This window comes from Pygoscelis adeliae, unplaced genomic scaffold (genome assembly GCF_000699105.1).
Source record: "Pygoscelis adeliae isolate BGI_AS28 unplaced genomic scaffold, ASM69910v1 Scaffold442, whole genome shotgun sequence".
NCBI lineage: Eukaryota > Metazoa > Chordata > Aves > Sphenisciformes > Spheniscidae > Pygoscelis > Pygoscelis adeliae.
In genome coordinates, this window is record NW_008824191.1 from 834,307 (window position 1) to 854,076 (window position 19,770).

Sequence of the window (19,770 nt, forward strand, 5' to 3'; positions counted from 1 at the left end):
CAGTGCCAGCACGCAAGTACCATGGCTTGGGTTTCCTGCACACTGCAAGGAGCATCAGCACTCAGACCGCAGGGACGTGCCAGCCATGTGCAGCTGTCCAAGCCACGCAGGAACCATGACTCTTACAGGTGGTGTCCAGAGACTCAGACCTATGCTGGACCCTGAAGACCTTACACTCTCATCTAAATAGACCAGGCAGGCAATGAGTGGAAGAGTTCATCTGTCACTCCATTACACAGGGAAGGAGGAGAGGGACAGAGAGTGACACACACAGACCATGGCAAGGCCACAGCAGAAGGATGAGCCCATTGTCACTGTGGAGCAGAGCTCTGCAGGGTCATTTCCCCACAACCCAGGTGCTCCCAGGGCTCAGAGCTGCAGCCGCATCTGCCTGATAAACTCTCTGACACAGGCAGATGGCAATCTGCTCTGCTGGGGCTGCTCCTCCACTGTGGGACGAGCTGGTGACAAGGGGTGTCTTTCCACAAGATGATGAGGAACCCTCTTGCCCCTCCAGAAATGGTGTTCATGATGCAGCAACAGCGGCTGCAAGAGGTTTAGATGGAGGGCAGGCATCTCTCTGAGCAGTCCCTTACTTTGTGCCCATCTCTGAGGCTTGCTGTGTTCAACCCAAGCATCCCTGTCCCCAGAAATCATTCTCTTTTTAAATTTAAAAAAACCCACAAACAACAACCAAACCACAAAATACTTACAATGTGTTGGAGTGACCCATCAGCAGTTTTTCACTCCACAGTCAGTACCAGATGTGGTCCGGACTGCTCACAAACACCGTACCAGACCTGTCCCCCACCAACCTCCCTGTGCAGCCAGGACCTAACCATTTCTCTACTGTAAAGAGCTGGAGGGGCCCATCGCGGTGAGCAGAGAATGGCACAGGGAGCACACAAAAAGACTGCCCAACCTCATGCATCGTGTCCTGAGCCCTGGGCCCCCCTGCATACCCTCAGGCAAAGTCCCCTCCAACTTGTTTTTCTCTGCTGCCAGTTCCTGTGGGTCTCCAGGATGTGCTGGCACACACCCACGGCCGGGAACAGCTCCGTGTGACAGCTAGCCTTGGACTTTGCCTGCCCAAACAAAAACAAGAAGAGGCTCAGCAGTGCCTTCCTTCTCCTTCCCGGTGGGTGGCTACCTTTTTCTGCCAGCTGGGATTTTTCGGGGAGGCAGGGACATTTGGTTAAGCATTGCTAGGGCAGGGCAGGGAGCCAGGAGAGCTCTTGTTCCCGCAGGATGGGAGGTCAAAGGACCGGCACGCTCCCTCCCGGACAGCGCTCACAGCTCCTCCATCTGCAGCCGCTTCCTTAGGATGTGAGAAACGCTGGGTAGGTGAAGACCTCCTGGGGGTGAAGGGCAGGGAAGAGCCTCTGCTGGTACCCCTCATCCCAGCCTTGCTGGGGGGTGAGGGGTGGCTACACCAAGCAGGGTGTTTGGAAAGGGCAGCAGCTACAGGGCTCGGTCCATCAGCGAGCCGCCCCAGGACCCTGTGGGGCTGGTCACGGGACATTAACAGCAGGTTAATGACATTCTCTGATGATTCAGAGGAGCGGTAATATATCTTACAAGAATAAGTGGATGTAATAGATACCAGGTGAAATTTAGCAGTGCAAAGGGCAGAGGAGACAGTCCAGGAACAGCGGTGCTGGGTCAGGACAGAGGCTGTATCAGTCTCTCTCTCTCTCCAGCTGAGACCACTACATACATAAGAAAAAGCACAAGAAACACCTTCCCTGCCACCCCCTCCCAGCACCCAGGAGTCACTAGTGCAGGAGTTTCTGCAGGTGGAGCTCGCGTGGGACCCATGTGCCCCCACCTGTGATGGGTTTGTCCAGCCCCTGGCTGCGCCCCTCCAGCACCCTGCGCTGCAGGTTTCCATGACTTATCGACAGAGGGTGTGAAAAGGTCACTCCCGTTTGCTTTCAACTTGCAACCTGAGCATTTCAGGGATGGACACGGTTTGTGTCAGGCCTGGGGACAATATTAGCACAGGAGCAGCTGGGTTGGCCCCAGCAGCACTGCAGCAGGCTGCGGGGAAGATGTTTCTAACCAAAATTGAAGGGGGGTCCTGGGCCAGCCTCCCTGAAGCAGGAGGAGGCTTTAAAAGACCTTCAGGGTTTCCCGGAGCAGGGGTGGGGGGCAGTGCACTTCCAAGGGGACTGTGGTAGCACTAGGAGAGGGGAGAGGAGCTCAGGGCCTTAGGCTGAGGCCTCATTGAGCTCAGGCTTCAATGTTATACTCCCAGCCTGCAGATGAGAAGTCCTGGACCTACTGCCCAGGACCTTCCAATAGCTTCCCCGTGCAGTTTAGGGGCCCAGCTAACACCGCGGCTGTGCATGGAGCTGCCTGAAAGAAGGATCTGGCTGCCTTTTCTTTTCCCATCCTTCTGATTGCTATCCTGATGACTTTCCCTTCCATTTCCTGTAAAAAAGGACAAGCAAGTCCTTCCTTGGCAGGGCATGGAGCCAGCCTGCCTTATCAGACACAGAAGAGACAGCCAGGGACTTTCCACTCTTTGCTGCTGTGCCTTGGTAGGAATACCAGCCTGGTAGATCTTATTTGCTTCAGAGACTTCCCCAGCTCCCCTGCCCTGTGCTGCCTTTGCACTCTTGGCAGCTCTGCCCCCGCAGACTCCAGCTTTACTCTCTTTGATGGCATTTTCCTGGCCCTGGTCATCCTCTGCCTGGAAATCCTTGGACAGAAGTAGCCCACAGGAAGGCTGGGAAGGAGGATGCTGCCTCTGGGGCAGAGCGGACCCCTCTGGTCCATGGGGAAGCCCCCAAAGACCCAACCACCATGGCCTCCTCCAGCTCCCTTTGCAAGCAGCTGAGAAAAAAGCTCACTTGCGAATTTCTACATTCGACCCTTTGCCCTTGCTGTCCCCAATGGCCCACACAAGCGTGGCACGGAGCTGCAGGCTCTCTTCACACCAGAGTTGTACGCAGACTCGATCTCCTGGCTTTCAGAGAAAGCCCTTCATAGCAGATATATATCAAATCACTGCAGAACTACCTGCCCTCCGTCTTCAGACACACTGTCCGGAAGAGGAGAGCAGCTTCTGGAAGAGAAGAAGAAATGCTGAGTGGATTGGGACTGTTCAGACTGGAAACTACTGACCCAGAAGGCTTGCGTGAGTGCAACCAGAAATACCCTACGAGGGACGAGATACCGACCAGGAGGAATTCCTTCCCGGACCGAGCTGAAGGGGTTCTGGGAGCAGAGAGAGCAATGACCCTCCTGAAGCCCAGCCAGAGCCCTTGTAGAAAAGCACCGCAGGGTCACATTTGCAGGGGTTAATGCACTGCTGAAAAAAGTTGTTCTCTCCCTGCGTTTGCCTGCATGCAGTACGGGAAAGGCTGCAGCCTCAAAACTGATGATGCAAATGAGTAACTCTGGGTAGCTGGTAGCTTCTGCTCATCACGGACTTGTCCCGGCTGCCAGCACAGCCTGTGATGAATGGCCCCGGCATGTTCTGGCACACCACAGCCCTAATGTCTAAAGCATTTACTTTAGACAGTTGCAACACAAGGAAGACAAATGAGATCCAAAGAAACCCAACCTGCTGTTGGCCCCTTCCATCTCCATTTATATGTCTGTTTTCTCCTCCAAGGCCGTGTATCTCCTTTGTTTAGGAGTGTGTCTGGCTTCTGATCTTGTTCTGGATGTCTTCTGCTTGAGCCCGTCCTCATTCTGTTAAAGCATTGAGCACAGACACTTTAGGGCCCGCTTTGGTTAAAAACTCCCTTGACTTAGATGCTTCAGACCTTGCACCAGCCCAAAACCACAGCCTCCATTCAGTACTAACCAGAGGGCGAGGCAGTGCGCATCTGCTGCCAGCCAAACTCTCATGGCTGCCTCCCACGCAAAAATCCTCGAAACCTTACAAGGGTGGGAATAAACCACCAGGTGGCAAGGTGTCCAGCACTCCGAGCTCTTTGGAGAGAGAAAAGACCCCTCGAGGGCTTCCCCCTCCCAATGAGACCCTGAGCCCTGCCCCTGCTCCAAGCCTGGACTGAGCATCTGGATCCCGGCGATACACCCAGGCACTCTGCCGGAGTGTGCGGCACCGCGGCAGCTCCCGGCAGCTTTGTGGAGAACCCAGCCCTGCAAGGACAGGTGGTCCAGGAAGCATTTGGCAAGATGGGAACAGCGTGTCCTGCCAGCTAGCTCTCCAGCCTCAAACCAGCCTTTATCTCGGAGCAAGGTGCCACAGCTGCTTTTAAAAGGCATTTGATGCTAAACTCTTTGGCTTCATGTTCACCCTGAAGAGCTCTTTTCTTTTCTCTCTTTGAGTTGCTTTCATTTTTTCTTAAACCCAAACTCAAATTATGCTGGCAAAACAGAGCCAAGGCTGCCAAGGCCCTTGCCAGGAGCACACTAGCGTGTGGCCCAGATGGTGACAGCAAGGACGTTGTTTTTCACCACTGATGGTTCACACTCTACTATTAGCTTCTGCAAAGCCTGCTCAGCTTCAAAGAGGGCTGATGGGTGCAACACAAGATCTGCTTCCTTCGGCCAGGCTTGCCAACCTCTCCCCATGCTCCCATGGCACCTTCATCACACGGGCACTAGATCAGTTCCTGGATTTGCACACGTGGACAAGTGCTTCTTCTGGCCATGAGCTGCCTCACATCAAGCACCCAACAGTTGGTGGGGACTTCAGAGTGTGACTCCATCCTGCCACCTCCACCTTCTAGAGAGGTTCCCAAGGTCATGGTCCCCGTGACTTCATGCAGCCTTCAGAGGAATAGCATAAGGCAGAGGAAGCCCACTTCACCCACTAGGAACCTGGTAGGCCAGAATAACAGGGAAAAAAAGGATTAGGCAAGACCGCCCCACGTCATCTAATCCATCCTGTGCTGAGCCAGGGCGAGCGCTACTTACAGCTTTCCGACAGGCACTGGTCTAACCGTAAAAGTTTCAGGCAGTGGAGATGTAGCATTTCTTCAGCTGCCTCTTCCTGCTAAATGGAATTTCCCCCTCAAGTCTGACCCCAGGGACCCCTGTGGTTTCCTGACCTATAAGAAGTAAACTCAGAGAGTACTTTTTTCACTTTCTCTTTGCAGCATCCCTCTGTGCACTTGGAGATCATCTTAGCCATTCCTGGAAGCAGGGTAAACCCAAGCTCCTTCAGCCTATGCTTGGAGTCCAGGTCATTCAGACCTCTGACCAAACTCACTGCTGTCTTCCACAACCCTCCCAAGTGGGTGCACACTTTTCCAGAGCCCAGTTGTCCCATCTGGGACCATCTCTCCCACCAAGACTGACTTAAATAACTCCTGCACTACAGGATCACTCATGAGTGATGCCCAAAATCCTCACTGAACAAAGCTCAGTGATAAATTGAAACAGTTGTCCCTGCCAGGAGGTGAGGGGACAGAGCCTGGATGCAGTGGCAGCAAGCTGCAGGATGTATACCCCCTTGTCCTCATCCCAACGGCTGCAATGCAGTCCCCATTTCTCCCATTACCACTGCACCAGCTGCCAAGTTGGGCTCAAGATCTGAGCACCTCTTGGTATGAGACTGACTCACAAATGGATCTTTGTGGTGATTTTTTGCTTTTCTCTGCACTAACACAGTTTTAAACAGTGGTTCTACATCACACGAGCATGCCAGGAGATGCTAATTTTTGCAACAAGCCACCTACGTTGGATTTGCCACCAGCAGGGCTCCTTGGCTTGAAACCAGGCCAAGGTGGCAAGAGCTTCCCTCCTACCATCCCTGTCATGCTGCAAAATATCTACTGCTCCTAGTGTCTGTGCTGAGGTATGGGGCAATGCAACGCACACGGGGCAGAGCCTCCCTACCCCAGGTGAGAAGCGCAGAGCTGAGTGCCAGCATCTCCCGGACCTGCTGCCCTGCCCAGGCCAACCGACTCCCACAGGCTCAGCAAAGAGCCAGTGCACAGCACGGACATAGCCTTCAGAAACAGCAGGGATCAACCCAGTGGACTTCAGCCCTGCTTTTGCCCCAGGCAGGCAATGAAACCCACAGCCCTGCAGGCTCTGACACCGGGAATTCCCTGGGGTAGCTGGCCTTGGCAGGGGCAGAGGAGGATGCTGGAGCATTGCGCAGTAACTGGGAAATGAAACCAAGCACTGTGAGAAGAGGGCAAATCTGTAGCCGTAGCGTTTCCGCGACACTTCTGCTTTTGTTCTTTGCAATACAGTGGCTGCCATCCATCACTGTAAACGCTGACTGGTGCCTCTCCAAAAGCCACATCAGCTAAATAAAAGGTGGAAAACTACAAGTTGCAGGGTATTCCAAGGAAAGCACTTCATTTCTTCACCAAAGACCATCTCAGCAGCTCACAAGACTCCTGATAATAAATGCTGCTTTTCTGGAGCATCGTCCCCCCCCAGAGACAGTAGAAAGTCATGGCTTGATAATTTAAACAAGACTAAGGAACGTGCATGTAAACACAGTTGTGTGCTTGCAGTGTGGGGACAGTCAGTGCACAGCCCAGCAGAGGAGGGGTTTTCCCAGCCAAAACATCTGCAAGAAAGAAAATCTTGCTTTCTGTGGGAAAGTGGAGAAGGGTGAGATGTGTTTGTGGAGAAGGCAGACTGAAGGCTGTGGACAGTGAACCACCCAAGCCAAGCAGCCGTACCACACCTGGCACATCTGTAGTGACACAACACAGCTGTCAAATCCCTCTGGACAGGCAGAGAATAACCACCACTCACGTAAAGCCTGGGGCAAAAGGGTCCAAGGAAACCAGGCAGAAACCGGGCAGCACGGGGCCAAACAGACAGAGGGGAAGGGAGATCCCAGGATTAGAGGTTTGCACTTGATAGAGCTAAACAAGGATCACAGGAAGAGCCTCTGAGTCTGGCTTACTGCTAGCAATCTTCTGGCTCTCCCTTTCCATGCTGGAGAAGGAAAGGTTCTTCATGCTTATGGGTTTAATGCATTCCCAGCCAGCCTGAGGCCGCTCATCAATTTCCCAAACTCACGAGAAGCTCCAAAATCTCGTCTTTGCTGCTGTCCTTCCTCAGTTCTCGCCCCATGGTTGTCCCTCCCATCTATTCCCAAGCAGAGCTAAGGGAGCTCCCAGATCTTCATTAGTCCCCTCCAAGCCCCATCCCTGCAGTCTGAGCCGGTTGGTACCACCTCACCTCAATCTCCTACAGACCCAGCTCTGTATTGCTGTGCAGCCATGCCATTTTGCTGTGGTTGCAGAGCAACTGAGAAAAGGAGGAAGGGCAGGTTACCCCCCAGCCTCCTAGCCTGGGGGCACACCACAGAATGCAGAGAAAGCCTTACCTAGAGGGACAGCTAAGCAGGAAAACAGGAGGGAGAGGTGGGGAGTGCCACGGAAATGGCACTAAGCCTCCCATCACTGCCTACCAGTTCATTGGGAGGGATGGGCAGTAGAGAAGGTACTTTCCAGAGACTTCTGGCAGCAGGACAAGTCTCCTATTTGATTGTCCTCCTTGCTTTCTTGTTAATCTCCAGTTCTTACTGCTACTGTGCATAAAGAGAAGATGGGTGCATCTGAGGGCAGAGAGGTTGGGTCCCCCCTCCCTTTCCAAAGGGTGCTCTGAGCCCTGGGATCTGGGCAAGGGTGCGCCGGGCTCGGGGTTGAACCTACACTGCCATGAGCTGTAGCACCTGCAACTTGTAAAAGCACAGAGCTGAGCCCTACGTGGGCACGAGAGTCCCCATATCAGACAACTTCTGGGCTCAGTTTGACTCCAGGGACCCAGGCCAGGAAAAGCACCCTGGTCCCATGCTCCAGCCCTGGGGATCAGACCCAAGAAGCCAGACCACGGAGGTGCAGGCTGGACGATACCACCAGGGAGAGTGCAGCTGCAGAACGAGGGCAGCAGGGATGGCACCAGCTCCTGCTCAGAGCCCCACAGCATGGCCAAGGGTGCTGGTGTCTTCCCACAGGACGAATCTCAGCAGAAAGTGTCCAGACATGCAGCACCGGTGATGACATGCTGGGAATGAAAGGGGAGCAAGGAGGGGCCTGGGGAGGAGAGTTGCCAGGCCTGGATCCTCTCCATCACCCACACGTTACTGTTTAGGCAAGAGCAAACAACTCTATGGGACGAGGCTAAAGGGGCTTTTCCTCACCTGGCTTCCCACCCTTCCCAACCGTCCACATGTCCCATCTCCTCACAAAAACCCATGCAGGTCCCTGAGTCCCTGCCAGCTGGCTCCGGCACTGGTGCCAAGGGAGCTGTGCCCATGGAGAGCCGTCCCTTGCCTTGGCACCAAGCAGAGGAGACCACCAGCCCAGGGGACAACTGGCCCTTGCACTGGCAAATGTGCCCAGGGCATGTTCACAGCTCCTGTGGACTCCTCCACACCAGGTAGCGACATGAAGAGGCCGTGTTCGGGCTGCGTGAGGGGGAACAGCTTTTAGCCCCTAGAGTGCGGCTCACCTTGCCGGCGGGTGCATGCAGGAAGGGTGCAGCTGGGTCCTCCCCGGTCCGTCCAGGACCAACGCGTGCAACACATGAGGGACAGTGGTGACAGAAAAAGCTCTCGTACACCATCTCTTTGGAGGCAAGGGACAAAACCAGTTCCAGTAAAGCCCACGGAAGGGGTATTATGGCACCAAGTGAGACCAGCTTAGTGTTTCCCTTTGGTGCCTGCTGTTGCTGCAGAGAAGCAGAGGGGTGCTTTTGCTATTGACTTTCAATCCTACCTCCTGGCTGGGAATGCCCATGAGAGGTCAGACCCTGGGACTGCAGCAGACTGTGCCTGCTGTGTCTTGTGCCCCTTGAATGCAGCCTGGGAAGCATCCGAGACAGCTTTCACCATGCCTGGGAGAGATAGGAGTGGTCTCATGATCCCAGCTATGAGACCTGGCAGCCCAAAGCATGCTCAATTTTCTTGCATAGATGCAGCCTTGTCTTTCTTTCCTGGCCTTGTGCACAGTCACCAAGAGAGCTGTTTTGTCAGCTCCCTAGGAAAGCTTTTCAGTTATAATGTCTTATGATTCCACAACATGTGAAATACAGGTCCCAGGCATGGATAAAGGACTGCAGGTGATTCAACCGATGCTCCAGAACACATCACACCAAAGTGATCCCTGCACATAGCCCCAGACCTACTGAGGGCATGTCTGCACCGTACTGCAACAGATCCTGATAGTGCCCCATCAACCCCTGAGGATGCAGTGAGGGTAGGCAAAGAGTAGGAAAAACACAGCTGGGGAAAGAGAAGCAGGAGGACTTGGAACATTTTTTACTGAAACTAGCTCTTGGCTGGGACTCGAGGTTTTTGACATGGCAGTGACAAGCTGCTTTCTCTAAGGAAAGTGGCTGCTTCCCTCTAAAGAGATCATTGACATTCTGTATCAGAAAAATTCACTCCGTAGTTTACGAAGTACTGAGCCCTGCTGGTTTTGGACAGATTTCCAAGAGTCGGGCTCTGGAGTAGGGACAGCTGCTGCAGGGCTGGAGGAGGGACAGCCAGCCAGGACCACGTACCTGGCCTGGGACAGCATCTCCTCCTGTCCATCACTGGGGGGTATGGCCAGCCTGCTGCCAGAGCTGGGGCCTGGCTCACCACCCCCTTGAGAGCCACGAAAGACAAGGACCTGGCAGGGATCTGTGATGCACAGCTGCATTGCTCCAAGAAGGGTGAGTTTACTGCTCCCAGAAGAGATGGGAGCCACGGGCTTTACAACCACGCTCTTACAGGCAGCTTGGCCAAGCAGTCCCTCAAACCCTGATGGAAGTAGAAAAACCTGCTTCCAACATCCAAGAGATCGGTGCAAGCCCCTTCTCCCTCAGCTTTCCAAGGGACTGGGCCAGGACACCGTGCTCTTTGTCAGGGTAGCCTCCGGCCGGGGATGAACCTCATGCATCTCAGGCTAAGACCCTCCTGCAGGCCCTGTCCTGCACAGGAACCCGCACCAACTGCAGCAGCTCAGCCCCAGTGCAGATCCACGCCGAGCATCCCCCTCCTCCCCAGCCGCGGCCCCTTGCGGGTCACCCGAGTGAGTGGCAGGAAGGCCAGGCCGAGCATCCCCCTCCTCCCCAGCTGCGGCCCCTTGCGGGTCACCGAGTGAGTGGCAGGAAGGCTTCTGCCCAAGCAAGCACCAGTTATCCTCCTTTCCCACTCACGCTGTTTGTCTTGGCCTCTCTTCCCATACCAGCCTTCCTCCTCTGCCTCCTGCTCCTCGGGATTGTATTGCTGGGGCTGTCACTAAAGTTAATGAGCCGGGACAGAGCTGGTGCTCCGGGAAAGTCACGCCAAGAGACAGACGAGCCCAGGGTGTTGCATGTGCACAGATACCAGGGAGGAGGACCTTGGAGGGGGGAACACCTGAAAAAGAAACCCAGACCACCAACCAAAGGAGCCAGCAGACCAGGGGAGGAAAAGGGCCAGGGCTAAGTTTGCATTCAACAAGTCTCAGCAAAAGCCATCAGGTGTCTGGACATCCCCTGGCTTGGACAGCCCAGCTGCTGCACCACCATGGATGCCATCCCCCAGAGGTGCTGGTGGCCACGTCCCTCCCACCTTCAGGAACAGCCCCTGGGCCATCTCACTCCCAGCCTGTGCCCAGGCTTGCTGGCTGTCACCAAAGCCTGGCCAGGGACAGTGTAAATAATTTAATGATGTGGACAGTCACGTTTGACACTGTGGTCTTTGAGGGGAGAGCACAGTGCCTGGCTGTTGGCCATGCAAACCCCATTTATGCATGTTTGGCCCATGCTTCACCTGAACAGAGCAGCTTTGTTCAAACATCGCATGGTGTGGGTGAAAGGACAGTTCCCAAGGGGACATAAGGCCACTTTGGGGCAGCAAGACCATAGTCCTAGTGCACAGACCCAGGAGACCCAAGGCTCAGGAAGAAAATCGCCGGGTACTCCCAGCTCATTGGCGATGAGGGGCAGGCGGTGGTGGGTTACCCTCCATGCCTTGTCCATGGACATGCCCAGGAGCAGGTGTCTTCACCTGCCTCCATTTCCCCAAAAGCTCTTTCTCCTCCCCTGCACCCCAGCTGCTAGCAAGCGCCAAACTGCCAGGGCAATTGGCAGACCTGATCAGCCACGCTGTGCCTCAGTTTCCCTTCACTGCAGGGACAAAGCACCTGCTCCCGCAGCTCTTCATCCATGCCCCCCACTCCTGCAGGAGCTGAAGACCAGGGAGCTCCAGCCCGGCAGCCGCACTGGTGGAACTGAAGTGGTTTGGGCTGGATGGTGCAATACTGGAGTGCTCCTTCCCACCCCATCTCTGCAATACAAACCCCTGGGGACCCAGTCCAGCAGCCTGGCCCAGCAGCGCAGCGCAGGGCGCCCGCCTCACCACAGTGCTGAGGGCTCCCAAGAGAGGCCTGCAGCCCAGCTGCTGTAGAAAGTGTCCTTCACCCCTATGAAAGCAATTTCCCCCCCTTGCACCCCAGCGCAGCCCCCTTGCTGCTGCGGCATCGCAGGCAGCGCTGGCTGCACGCCCCACGCTCTGCGCTGGCCTTCGGGCTCAAACACGAGGCAGGCCAATCATCTGCTGGCTTTTCTTTTTATTTAACAGAATCACAGCACAATAAAAAAGAGAGAAAAGAAGCAACTTACACCCGTAGTTGTTGCATTGAACGGATCTAGCAGCAAATACCTGAGAGCAGCGTGAACACTGCTCGTGCATCCTTGCCCAGGCAGGAGCATGGGGCAGGCTTTGAACACAGTGGCAGCTGGGGGACCAAGAGGGGGGGCAACATCCCAACGAGGGCCAAGGGCAACATCACTGCTCGCTCTGCCGCCGCCGCATTACTGGCTCTATTTCTACCTGTGCAAGGAAGGGCAGGAGGGGAAACGGTGCAGGGAATTCAGGGTGTGAGAGAGGAACCGCATCGGCCACAGTCTACCTGAGGGCATCTAGTTTGTGCTCAGCAAGAGAGAAGAACAGTGCATGGCCGGCAAGGAACATCTCCATCCCTCCCCTCCATCCCCACACTATCCCATCCTGGCAGCCCTTCCCAGGGTTGCAGAAGGACTGGAGAAGGCTTGGGGCTGACGATGGAAACCAAAAGGATCAGACTGGTGCTGGGGGTCACAGCTGCTGCACCGCAAGGAAGGCTGACAGCCCCCCCCCAGACTCATCTCGCAGAACAGTTCATCAGCCAGCTTCCAGGCTGTGAAGGCGGCAGAGGCTCTGGTCCAGCAGCCCCCGGCTCAGCCCCACGCAGGTTGCTGGGTCACACCAGAGACAGAGGGAAGAAGAGAGCAGGCAGGGCTCTGCCCAGCCCCGCGCACTGGCACGAGTCCTGAGGAGGGTCGGCCCCATGGCTGGAGGTGGAAGCAGGTCGGCTCCATCAGCTTCAGATTCACAGCTGGAAGCCAGCCCCACTCCAAGCGCTGGGGCTGGCCACGGGCTTCTTCGGAGACTACTGGCTCTGGGGTTTGGCCTGGGGAAGTGAAAAACCCAGCTGTGATGAGTGTGATCCTTGGGGCAGGAGCCTCCCCAGGTTCCCTTCCCCATGGTCAGTGTGGTCACTAAGGGGTGACCTCCCCTGGCCAAGCCATGGTGGTAAAGCAGGGACCTGGCAGGGCTTGCAAAGCACTCACCAAACTCATTGCAAGCCCGCCCTGTGAAGGTGCACAAGTTGCAAACTCCAAGCTTGCAGGGCAGAAGTGGGGGGGTTTGCTCCCGGTGCCGTTTGCTGTAGCACCTGCTGGGCTCAGCCCAGGGTGGCTCTGGGTGGGCAACAGCCCCAGGGCCCCATTTGTTTGGGGTGGAAGAGGGATTGCAGAGGAGCCAGACTGGTCCCAGTTGGAGGGAGGAGGGATGGAGGCTGAGACGAAGTATCCATGCCTTGATGGAGCATGTCCCAGCTCTTCCCAGCAGCCCAATCACACCGGGAAAAGCCTGTTTGGTGGCAGGTAAACCCACCCCCAGGATGCCCTTGTTCCCAGCTGAGCACAGGGCCGGCTCTTACCTTCCTGGCAGAGCTGGTGTCCAGCTTCTCTTGGAGGCGAACCACCCACGGGGCTTGGAGTGGGGCACAGAGGCGCTTGCCTTTCACGGTGATGAACCTACCAGGCCCACGGGAAAAAAACAAGATGAGGTGAGCAGGACACCCCAGGGATGCTCCAGAGCAGCCCAAGCTCTCAGCCGCTGCCTCCCTCACTGCCCTCCTCCATCTCTACCTTGGGATGACTTTCTTCCCTGTCTTTTGTCCCAAGGTTTCCCCTCCCGGCAGGTCTGTTCTTCTCCTTCTCAGATTGAGCCTCTGATCTCCACAGTCTCTTCCACAACCCTCCCTCTTCCCTCACCTCCAAACCCAGCTCAAAATCCCTCCTCCACCCTGCTCTGCCTGCCTTCCCGCTGGGTCCATCCCTTGGCCATCACCACCCTGGGGCTCTTACACAGCAGCCGGGATGTTGCAGCCATCCTGCACCAGCTGGAGCCGGTAATCCTGCACTATCCGCCGCGGGATGGGCGTCTCACTCGTCCTCAGGCAGCAGTCGAGGACATTGTTCCCGCCGTGCACTGGAGGAAGAACACACCATGCAGTCTGAGGTTGCTCTCCCCAGGTCGGCTGCACCTTCACCCAGCCTCCCCAGAGGGTGCAAGGGCTGCAGGGCTGCCCTGGCGGAGCAGGGCAGGATGGTGCCCGCCAGTGATGCCCTCGCACACTGCCCCGGCTGCACACACAGGCAGGAGCTTTATTGCCCCCACGCCCCAGTGCCGGGAGCCCTTTGCCTCCTTCTGACAGAAAGCAAAGGAGGTGAGAAACAGCAGATTGGCAGAGGGCAGGCCTTCTGCATGCCCGGGTCCCTGCCCCACCCCCGGGGCCAGCGCCAGCGCCGGCAGGCAAGCGGGGCAGGATGGGGGTCTTCACCCTGCTTCAGGATGTTGCAACGCTGAAGATGCCCATACCCGAAGGGCTGGGAATGGCCTCAGCTGTATTTGCTGAAGCAGCCCTAGGTTTTGCACCTACCCCATCACCAGCCTGTCCCGCACTGATCAATCCTGTGAGAGCTGAGGGACACAGCTGTCTGAAAACTTCTGTGTGGGGTAGGGGAGCTCAGTCACCCTCCGAGCAAACGCTGTATTCGCTGTTGCCCGTCAAGGCTGGCAGTGCCCAAGATGCCTGTAACCCCAGGCAGCAAGGTGTGGTGCAACACCACAAGGTGTCTGGACTCCCCAGCTCCCCGCAGCAGAGCAGAGGGCCTGGTGTCACCCACCCAGACAGCTGTCACCTGTGCAAATCCCGTGTTCAACACCAGGAGCCCCTCAAACATGGGTTCTGCCCTAACACACACCTTCCCTCCTGCTCCCAGCCCTGCCACTTGCTCCCAGGCTGCCCCATGCCAAAGGGTGCCAGGGATGCTCCCCTGGTGTGCTGGGGAGAATGGGACCAAGGCGATCCTAGCCCAGTGTGCATAAGCTGGGCTAGGGCACTGGGAGGCAGGATTGCTCCACGGCCTTTCCCAAGCTCAGCTTTCCAGCCCCAGTGCCCTGCAGGCTCCTGCCTGGCCTTTGGGCAGGACCAAGTCCCTCTGGGACAGGTTACAAGCAGAAGATGCAGGAGGGCTGCGACAGAGCCCCAGCCATGGGTCCCTCTAAAAGTCTGCTGGAAATGCAAAAGAGAGCAAGAAACTGGATCCTCTCCCTTCCGCAAGAAAGGCAGCCTGAGAGGTTCCCTCTTACCATTCAGGATATGTCCCAGCACCAGAAAACTGAGGCAGAGAAGATGCAGCCGCTGCATTTTGCTGCTGAGTCTGGCAGAGGATGGGCTGGAGGCGATGATGCTCGAGGCGGGAGAGGCGAGCCCGGCACAGCTTCCCTGCACTCTGCTGCTGGTGCTCCCTGCCGCCTATTTATCCTTCCAGCCTGTGGCTTTCACTTTCTTTTGGAGAAGAAGGGTGGGAAGTTGCAACAAGTCTTGCTACAGGCTGGATTTTAATCTTTGAGCATTTCCCGAATATCCCAGCTGCTTCCCCTGCAGCCAGCTGCTCTGCAGTCCCAGAGCCAAACACCCTCCTGCCCTCTCCACTGCCAGCACCTGGGCCACAGGGGCTGCTGGTCAGGGCCAGAGCAGCTCCAGGGTCCCTTCACCCTGTGAAAGCACCCCGGGGCCCTGGCAAGCACATGAGGGGGACTCACCCCATATATTTTCTAGTCCCTCCTCCGAGACATCTCTGGGATGTTCCCATTAGATATCGCATAGGCTCAACCCACTGATGCTGGGGGGGAGAACTTGCCTCAACCCCAGTTTTTGGGTATGTACCAGTACTGGGGTGATGCCTGGCTCCCCCTGAGGCCCCCCATCTGGTCGCAGGATCCTGGCTGGCTCCCCCTGCCCTCCCCATTGCCTGGGGGGGGGGGGGCACATCCAAAGCTGGTGGATGGAGGAGAGCCCAGACAGCATGCTCAACTCCAGGCCCACGATCTCACATGCCAAAAGACAACCCTGTTTCCAGGTGTCCCAGCAAATCGGCTCATGGCCAAAGGCAGCTACAGAGCTTCCTGGAAACAGGTTTTCTCAGCACAAGAGCAGAAATCCCCCCCGAAGCCTGTACGCACGGCGCGGGGTGCCAGCAGCTCACCAGCTGCGTGGGCACTGCAGGGAATGAAGACCAGCACTCCCACTGCAAACCTTCACAAAAGTGCAGGGACAGGGGCTACTTCTCCTTGGGATGGTGACTCACCACCATGCCACCTGCGGTGATGTCCCTTAACCAGCCTGCTGCAACCCTGATACGTACCGTGCGGGATGCTGAGAGCAGTGGGGTGTACAGCCCAGGGAAGGAACGGTGAAGGGGGTCTCACTGCTGTCAGCAGCTGCTTTGTAGGGGTTTGGAGAGATGCCAGACCCAGGCTCTTCTTGGAGGGGCCCAGAGACAGCATGAGAGGCAATGGCACCAGCTGCAACCAGGGAAATTCCCATTGATAGTAGGAAAAATATTTCCCCACAGGGGTGAACAAATCCTGGAGCAGGATCTCCATCCCTCCACCCTCTCCCTTGCTCCAGCTTCGGCCTGTCCTGGCACCTTGGTGGAAGGCGCTGCACAGCCCTTCCAGAGTGACAAATGGCTACCTGGGGACAAGACACAGGGCTGAGACCTGGGGATCTCAGTGGGTCCCTCCGCTCCTCTCAGCACCAGGAGATAGCAAACTCTGCCCCTTCCCTGCCCCACGGTAAGAAGCAAGAGGAGACTCCAGCCGTGCCACTGGCCAAGGGGCTCCATCCCTGCACTGGCACTGGCACCAGCCTCGTGCGTGGGGCGGTCTCCTCCATCAGGAGAGCATTGCCTTCAGCCGCTCCTGTGCCCGGGCAAGCCATCGCTGTGCCGAAGGGGTTAAGCAGAGGTAGGTGGGCAGGATGAGCAGCACAAACAGGATGTGCCGGCTTAACTTCAGTCAGCACCTGCCTTCTTCTAGCACTCACAAGCTACGGGAGAGAAGTCTTGGCTGGCAGAAGGGGAATTTAGGTGGCAGAGGATTAGTGTCAGTCATCAGCCCCAGAATCCCTGCGGGTTTGGGGATGCAGGCTGGATCTGGGACCTGGTCTCCACTTGACCTCCCCAGGGTGCTGCCAAGGAAATGCCACAGCAGGGAGGACAACGGCTCCTCGCTGCTGATGCTGGTGGTCAGACCGCCAGGCGCAGCAGCTCCTAACCCAGAGTTGGCTCATCCCTGGGGGCTGGACTGACAGCACGAAGCCCCCTGCGAAGAGGGGGCCCCAAAAGCAGAGCCCTGACCTACTGGCAAGGGATGCTGGGGGTGCTGCCCGATGGCGAACGCTCGCCTCCTTGCATGTTCGGTGTGTTTGGCAGCTACCAAAGCATGTCCAAGGAGTAGCAAGGGGTGCTGGGGGGTGCTGGGGTTCCCGTCCTGTGGGACCCCCCTCCAGGCATTGCTGGGGTCCTGGTCACCACGGCAAGCGGGGGGGTCCCCTGCCTCTTTCCTGGCACAAGGGGCTCCCACCCACTGCTGGCTGCTGGCTGGACACGAACTGAAAGCAGCGTGTCCGGTGTTGGGAATACATCCTTCTGGGGGTAAACCCCTTAACTGCCTCTGGCTGCAGGGGACCCCCTGCCCTTGCACTGCCCACAGTCCCTGCCAACGCATGGGCAGGAAAGAGAGTCTCTGCCTCCTCCCAGCAGCTGTGTGGGCGCAAGTGGGTGAAAGCACAGCTGCTCCAGTCGCCTCTGCTCCCCAGGAGGGGCACTGGAGGGTGAGGAAAGGGGCTTTCCGCTCACTTTATGAAAGGGGAATGTGACGGGTTTCCCCCCTCCACTGGGGTCAGTGGAATTTCTAAGAAGAGAGTGGTCATCTCTGAAGTGCATCCCTGTGGCATGCAGGAAGGTCATCCCATCCCCCTCGCAGGGCTGAGCCTTGGGAACCAGAAGAGACGGCACAGATGGGGAAGAGGGGATGTTTCTGGGTCCAGGCTCTTCAGAGGCACACGCAGGCAGGGAACGGGCAGGGGATCTGGTGTGATTTGGGAAGAGGGGAGAGCATCATGTGCGCTGACCCATTTAAGCCTCATCCAGAGCAATTTGGAAGCACTGGAGCTCCAGCCCCGAGGACACCACAGGCAGTGTGAACCATCCCTGAGGACTCACCCCTGCAGAAGCCTCAATAACGCAGTTGTTAATTAAAGTTGAAACCATGCATGGAGGGGGATCCCCATGGGAAATCCAACCCATCAAAATGTAAATGGGCTGTGTGAGCATCACCTCCATCCCCAGGCTCTCCTCAGGGAGCAGCAGCCACGCTGCCACCCTCCTGGAGACCTACCGGCTGCGGGAGCCCCTGGGGAAGCTGCTCCCCTCTGGACTTGTGGGCTCTGGCATGCTCCCCGGGGTGCCTGGTGGTGGTCAGCTTTCCACCTCCAAGCTACGGAGCTGGAAAGGGCAAAGGGGGAATTTCAGCAAATTCCAGGCACAGTCCCTGAGGTAGGATCTGGCCTGGCTGCATTCGCCTCATTGGGAAATACTGGACAAGCATTGCAGCTGTTTCAATTTCCCTTGCATCTCCCAGCATGAAGGAGCCTCCTGCACAGCTCCCATTGCAGCCCCAGTCCCAGCGCAGCATGGAAACTGGGGCCACCACCAGCCCATGGGGCTCAGGGGCCCGCTGGATCCCCTCTAGCTGAAGGAACCCAGTCAATCTGATTTAAATGGAACTAAGGAGAAGAAAAAAGCAAACCATGACTTTTACCCGTGTCTGGCTAAGAGGGATGCAGAAGGTGCCAATTCCTGCTCTGTTAGAGCCCATCTCTCCCTAACACTCGTTGCCTTCAGTGGCATTGATGTTGAGGTCACCGTAGGTGATGGGCAGCAGAGCCAAGACCCTTCAGCTGGGTCCCACTCAACTCCACCCAGGTGACCACCCATCTCCCAGGGTCCCTGCAACGCACGTGTCCCTCAGCATCATCTTTGGGCTGCACAGTCTCCCAGCTGGGTGCTTCCTGCAAATGTCCTTGGACATGTTGTGACGGCACTGAGGTGGCAGCGGCCGGGTGGGATGCCCCCAGCCCTGGCTCCCTGCCGTCACGCTGCCTGTCCTCCTCTCTGCAACCTCTTCAGGGGATTCAGGAGGGGATGGCTGGGGAACAGCTCGGAAACCTGTGCAAAAAGCAGCCCGTCAGCGATTTCCTTGTCATCTCCCATGTGGCTTTGCAGGAAGGATGACCAGTTAGCCTGCACCCCAAACTCACCTGTGGGCAGATCTAAAAGCACATAGGATGGACCAAAAGCCCTGAAGGCTGCTCTCTTTCACTGCTATGTTGGCTCTTAGACTGACAGCGGGCAGAGGAGGCTGTGGGGTTCTTGGTCTGGCGCAGCTCTGGGATGCGGCTCACGTTGGCCCCACTGCAAGACATCCTCAGAGGACAGCAGATGCTCTTCCACCGCCCCTTGGAGAGCTGCAGCCCAGGGGCAGGTCTGCAATCCCCAGAGGGATGGGAGGCAAGAGGAGGGACATGGGGTCCAGGCAAGCGGAAGGAGGACCATCAGCACGAGGACGCACCAGAGCTGAGGGGCTCCAGCCAGCAAAATGTGGGACGGGGAAAGGAAGGCACTTGAGAGCTACATGTGGGTGAAGAAAGGGTTGAGAAGAGGCTCTGGGGTGGGACCTGTAGGAGAGGATGGGCACCAAGGGATGGCTAGGACTGGGAAATACCTTGGGGCAGGAAGGATGGGAGTCCCTGTTGCCCACCAGCCACTTCTCCACCTTCTCTCTGCTCTAAAGACCATGGGAGATCCCAGGAGGGCAGTGTTGGTGGAGAGAGCACGAAAAAACACCTTGAAGCTTCAGTTGGAAACCACAGTCCCTCTAGCACCCACACGGCCCAAGAAATAGCCCTTGGCACTCGTGGGGCGGCTGCAGCGTAGCCGGCTCCTGCTTCTCGGGAACGGCGCGGGCGGAGCGACAGACCCGGTGTGCACGTCTCCAGGTGAGCCTCGCTGGAGCTCAGCCCGGCGTTGCAGCCCAGCACGCTCCGCTGCCGGTACAAGCCCGGAGCCCTGCGCCAGCTGATGACTTGAGTTAATCATTTGGCCCGGGTTCAAGACTTCTCCTTTTTTGGCTGCATTCTGTGGTTTCTGTCTTGCCTGGCTACTTTCTACTGTCACCGAAGCCTTTCTGCTCCAGGGTGGCCGAGTTCTCCTAACATTTTGCTCTGCTTGACACGGGTGCAGTTTTCTTGCCTTCCCTGCAAAATATCGGGGGGGGGGGGGTGTACAGCCCTTGCACACCCACTGCCCCGGCACACGCTGCATCGACCCTGCCCCGTCTGTGCACGTGGGGCAAAGTGGCGGGGTTGGCCCGCCCCGGGCTGGCGC

At 57.0% G+C, this 19,770-nt stretch overlaps 2 protein-coding genes across 2 annotated transcripts in view; both read right to left on the reverse strand.

Moving 5' to 3' along the window:
- The window catches only part of CCL19 (chemokine (C-C motif) ligand 19), a 22,472-nt gene extending 7,788 nt beyond the window's left edge, over positions 1–14,684 (reverse strand). Inside the window, exons 1-3 of the mRNA XM_009334724.1 lie at positions 14,627–14,684; positions 13,339–13,462; positions 12,909–13,005 (exon numbers count right to left, since the gene is read on the reverse strand). Of these exons, the coding sequence (XP_009332999.1) occupies positions 12,909–13,005; positions 13,339–13,462; positions 14,627–14,684 (279 nt within the window). The remainder of the gene's footprint in view (positions 1–12,908; positions 13,006–13,338; positions 13,463–14,626) is intronic.
- A 3,118-nt stretch (positions 14,685–17,802) lies between these two features.
- The window catches only part of CCL21 (chemokine (C-C motif) ligand 21), a 6,462-nt gene continuing 4,494 nt past the window's right edge, over positions 17,803–19,770 (reverse strand). Inside the window, exon 4 of the mRNA XM_009334725.1 lies at positions 17,803–17,829. Coding sequence (XP_009333000.1) covers positions 17,803–17,829 — 27 coding nt within the window. The remainder of the gene's footprint in view (positions 17,830–19,770) is intronic.